This window comes from Chiloscyllium plagiosum, chromosome 24, assembly GCF_004010195.1.
Source record: "Chiloscyllium plagiosum isolate BGI_BamShark_2017 chromosome 24, ASM401019v2, whole genome shotgun sequence".
Taxonomy (NCBI): domain Eukaryota; kingdom Metazoa; phylum Chordata; class Chondrichthyes; order Orectolobiformes; family Hemiscylliidae; genus Chiloscyllium; species Chiloscyllium plagiosum.
The window spans coordinates 5352667-5357849 of NC_057733.1; the positions used below are offsets into that span (position 1 = coordinate 5352667).

The 5183-nt window shown below is 46.3% G+C and overlaps 1 protein-coding gene across 1 annotated transcript in view; it reads left to right on the plus strand.

Moving 5' to 3' along the window:
- The window catches only part of LOC122561998 (tripartite motif-containing protein 16-like protein), a 48820-nt gene extending 43637 nt beyond the window's left edge, over positions 1-5183 (plus strand). Inside the window, exons 6-7 of the mRNA XM_043714365.1 lie at positions 3054-3146; positions 4133-5183. Coding sequence (XP_043570300.1) covers positions 3054-3146; positions 4133-4659 — 620 coding nt within the window. The 3' untranslated portion in view covers positions 4660-5183. The remainder of the gene's footprint in view (positions 1-3053; positions 3147-4132) is intronic.

Sequence of the window (5183 nt, forward strand, 5' to 3'; positions counted from 1 at the left end):
GAGTCAGTGGGCAGGAGTCAGTGGGATGGGGTCAGTGGCAGTGTCAGTGAAGGGGGGCTCAGTGGGGGATGGGGTCAGTGAAGGGGGCTGTAGGATGATGGGGGGAGTCAGTGGGTGGGGTCAGTGGAAAGGTCAGTGGTGATAGGGTCAGTGGGGGAGGGAGGTCAATGGAGGGGCCTGTAGCGTGGGGGGTCAGTAAGGTAGTGCTAGGTTGGGGGAAGTCAGTTGATTGTTGGACTGGACATCACCCCTAACTCCCTCCAAGCTCACCTCATGACGCCCTCCAAGCTGCCTCTCCAATACTGCAGAGGTTAAAGGTCAGAAACAATGGGTTGATTCCCTTGGTTGGCCCCTTAGGATGCTGTAATTGCCCTCTGTTCTCTGGGAGGTTCATCCTCTGCCCTACCCTCCACTGGTAAAATGCACCGTACCCCCTCAAGCAAGTCTCAACCATACTCTCAGCTGCACGAAACAAGTCACAATCTGCCTTTATGTAGCATCTTTAGTGTGAAAAGTCTCCTGAGGCCCTCTGTGGCAGTGTTGTCACCAAGCCACAGATAGATAAAGACAGTGGGTTGGTCCAGGAGAGAAGTGGTCAGGCAGATCATTCAAATGGAGGAGAGAGAGGCAGACCATTTTAGTGAGGAGCTTCCAGAAGTCATGGTTAGAATGGATGAAGGTACAGTTGAGGTGGAAGGGGCCAAGGGAATGGAGAAGATACCAAATAGGCCAGAATAGGAGGACTGTTGAGGTCTCAAACGCCTGTAGGCCTTGTGAAAGCTGCAGGGGGTTTGAGGACCGGGGGTGTTTGAACACAAGGGTGAGAATTTTAAATCTTATAACCTTCAAAAGAAAACTAGAAGATTGAAACAAGTAATTAAATGGCTTCTGGGACTCACTGTGGTTGTGCAGATGAAAAGAGACATTCCTGAGAAAGTGTGATGGTGAGTCAGTGATGATGAACAATATAAAACGAGTTTTGATGGTTTGGGTGTGTGCCCTACACAGTATGATGTAAACTCGCCAATGTATTCCCACAAAAATCTATTTTTACTTCTGACTTACAGTTCTGCACTTTTTCCTGCTTTCACATTTGCAGAAATAATATCAGCAATTTGATGAGTAATGTGGCAGGAGTGATGCATGAAGAGAAATTGGATTAGTTACGACTATATTCATCGGAGTTTAGAAAAATGAGGGACAATCTCATAGAAATATACAAACTTCCAACTGGACTAGACAGGTTAAAGGCTGGATGTCATCTTCTGCATCCGTTGCACACGGTGTGGTCCCCTCTACATCAGGGAGACAGGACGCCTTTTTACAGATCATTTCAGAGAATATCTCTTGGACACCCACCAACCCCACCGCCCCGTGGCTGAACACTTCAGTTCCCCCTCCCACTCTGTCAAGGACATGCAGGTCTTGGGCCTCCTCCGCCGCCAAATCGTTACCACGCGATGCCTGGAGGAGGAACACCTCATATTCCACCTTGGGACCCTGCAACCACATGGGATAAATGTAGGTTTCAACAGCTTCCTCATTTCCCCTCCCCCCACAGTATCGCAGTCTCAAGCCTCCAACTCGGCACCGCCCTCTGGACCCTTCCATCACTCCCCCCTCTGACCTATCACCTTCTCCCTCACCTTCATCCACCTATCGCTTACTTAGCTACCTCCCCCCAACCCCACCCCTCTCTCATTTATTTCTCAGCCCCGAACCACAAGTCACATTCCTGATGAAGGGCTTGTGCCTGAAACGTGGATTGTCCTACTCCACGGATGCTGCCTGACCTGCTGTGCTTTTCCAGCACTACACTCTCAACCATTGATTGGGGAGTCCAGAACCAGTGGGTCACAGTTTAAAAATGCAGGTTAGGCCATTGAGCACTGCGACGGGGAGAAATTTCTTCACTCAGAGAGTGGTGAGCCTGTGGAACTTTCTGCCACAGAATGTAGATTGAAGCCAAAACATTGAATGTTTTCGGGCAGGAGCTAGATGGAGTACTTAGGGTAAAAAGGGATCAAAAGGTATGGGGGAGAAAGCAGGAACAGGGGACTGAGTTGGGTGGCCAGCCATGAATGGTCGAGCAGGTTGGAAGGGCCGATTGGCCCACTCCTGCTCCTGTTGCTTATGTTTCTAAATGACTTAATGGTATGAGTCTTAATGGTGAGGCAGAGCTATGGCCATGAAAGAAGCAAGTCCCAAACTCCCGATCTCACTCCTGTATGAGATGTCCTGCTCCATATGCCTAAAGATCTGTAGGTCTAGAACCAGCCTGTTCACTCACATGAAAACCTGTGGCAGAAGGTCATGACCCTGAAGACTCAAGGGCAGCCAAGTGGTGAAGACTGTGCTCCAGCTCACAATCCTCCAATGTATCTGCATTCCTCTCATCCTTGAATGTTGAGCACTCCAGATTTCAATCGCTTGGTCATTGATGTGTGTGCCATCAGTTAACTCATTCTGAGCTCTGAGCTCCCTCACTATTCCTCTTCTGCCTCTCTAATTCACTTTCCTTCTCTAAGAAACTTCGTAAAACCTACCACTCTGAACAAAGTTTCGATCACCTGTTGTAACATCTCCCTATGTGACTTCAGGCCATGTTTTATTTAATAATGGTCAGAGTGCATTGGGATATTTCATTATATTAAAGGAGCCTTCTAGAGGGGAACCCCAATTATTTGGCATTTGCTTAGCTGAATATCGGATTATCTGGCAAGATCGCAAGGTCCCGATGCTTGGCTGAACAAAGTTATCTGGCATTCAATTATCCAGAATTCGATCAACTGAATGAAATACCGCCCACCCATGTCCTTTGAATAATTGAGGTTCCTCTGTAAATATATCTTTTATGCTAAAGTTCTGGCACATGTGATGCATAAATGTCCATGGTGGACATAAACTCGAAGCATGATCTCAGTGGGTGTAAGCTTGGATTTATTTTGTACTGCTGCTTTGTGTTCTCAAGATTTCACTGCACCAATGTACATGGCTGGTTAGCATGTCTATAAAAGTGACCTTTATCATTGTAACAAATCTCTTCGGTACAGAGTCCGCTTCGACTGACAAGCATGATCCTGTGAAACCTCTCAAACCGCAGCCACTCCAAGCGAATTTGCACATCAGAGAACCATTCCTGCAGAGTGAGTGCAGTTACTCAGTTACACACTGATCGAGCATTCCACATGAATATTGTGGTATTAAAGTCCAGCTAATGCTAGTATTCCAAATTCAGAAATGCATTTCCCAATATTAGTGATTGCAGATCTATAAAACATTCTCATTATTCAGCAATATAAGAGTTACATTCTTATAACGTCACTATTTATTCAGGGTAAAAGTTTATTTCTTCATCGTTTCATAGGATATAGATGTCTCGAGTGAGACCAGTGTGCGTGGCCCATCGCTAAGTGCTCTTGGACTGAGTGACTTGTGAGTTACATGTATGAGTTACATGTGAGTTAACAAGGTTAAGGCCAGAAGATTTCTTTCCCTAAGATATTAGCGAGACAAACCTTGAGATGATTGCTTTATCGAGCCTGCCAATGAAACTAGATTTCAATCCCAGATTTATTAATTGAATTTATTTCCGCTAGCTGCCATAGGGAGATATGAACTGTATCCTGAGGCTCTAGATTACTAATTCAGTTACATTGCCACCACCGCTGTCTCCTCACCACAAACTGTATAGAGTCATAGAGTCATACAGCACGGAAAAACAGACCCTTGAGTCCAAACAGTCCATGACGACCACAGTCCCAAATTAAACTAGTCCCATTTGCCTGCACTTGGCCTATATCCTTCCAGACATTTCTGATTCATGTATTTATCTAAATGTCTTTTAAACATTATAACTGTACCTGCATCCACCACTTCCTCTGAAAGATCATTCCACACACGAACTACTCTGTGTAAAAAAAAATTCCACTATGTCTTTATTTAAATCTTTCTCACTCACCTTAAAAGTATGCCCCCCTAGTCTTGAAATCCTGCATCCTAGGGAAAAGACATGTACATTATTTGTACCCCTCATTACTGTGTGTTCTGAGCAGAATGGAGGATTATTCACTGTACAGTTATAATTCAACTGTAGTTGTGTAAATTCTCAATTGTCTGTCTGCCCCTGCAGGTTACTGTCAGCTGAGTTTTGATGTCAACACAGCACACCGATTCCTCTCTCTCTCCAAAGGCGGCCGCCGAGTATCCCACAAGGAGACGCAGACGTACCCGGTCCACACTGAGCGATTCGAGAAGGACTGGCAGGTGATGTGCCATGAGAGTTTCAACAGTGGCCAACATTACTGGGAGGTGCTGATCAGCAGCCAGTGGGTCTACCTGGGAGTCACTTACAGAAGAATCAGCAGGAGGGATGCTTCTGCCTTGATTGGCAGGAACAGTGTCTCCTGGGCCCTGCAACTCTTCAACAAGAGCTATTCAGCATGGCATGACAATCAGGAAGTCAAACTGCAGCCAGCAACCTACAGTCGGATTGGGATCCACCTGGACTACACTGCTGGGATCCTGAGGTTTTACGGCATCACTGATACCATGACTCTGATCCATACTTTCCAGTCAGTCTTTACCGAGCCACTGTATCCTGTCATTTGGGTGGGAGAGAATGTTGTTGCAACACTTTGCCAGCCTCCATCACGATAGAGGCTCCTTTTCAGACACAGCAGAGTACAGCCTTGGGAAAGACTGCGCCCTTCATGACCACAGGATGTCCCAAAGTATTTCACAGCCAACAAAGACCTTTCACATGCAGGACACAGGTGGTGAAGCACAGGAAGATCCCAGAAATAGCTGCATGATACTGTCAGATAGCTTACATTTGTGACTTGAGGGGTCACATCCTCTGCTTTGTGAAATTGAACCTGTGCGATCCTGGGTGTCAATTGGAGAGAGGGGGGAGTTCATGCTCAAGTCCTGTGTAGGTGCGATGTGATTACTTTTGGCTTATTTATTTGTGTTATGTTAGTGGGGCTGTTGTGAGGGGTGTTCTGGGGGGAGGTGTTCCCTGGGCCTTCTGATCGATTTGACACTGAAGAAATGAGATAACAGTAAACCAGTTTGTGGTGAATGAATAAGTCAAATGCTAGCGCACGATTTTCTTTTAGGAGAAAGTGAGGACTGCAGATGCTGGAGATCAGAGCTGAAAATGTGTTGCTGGAAAAGCGCAG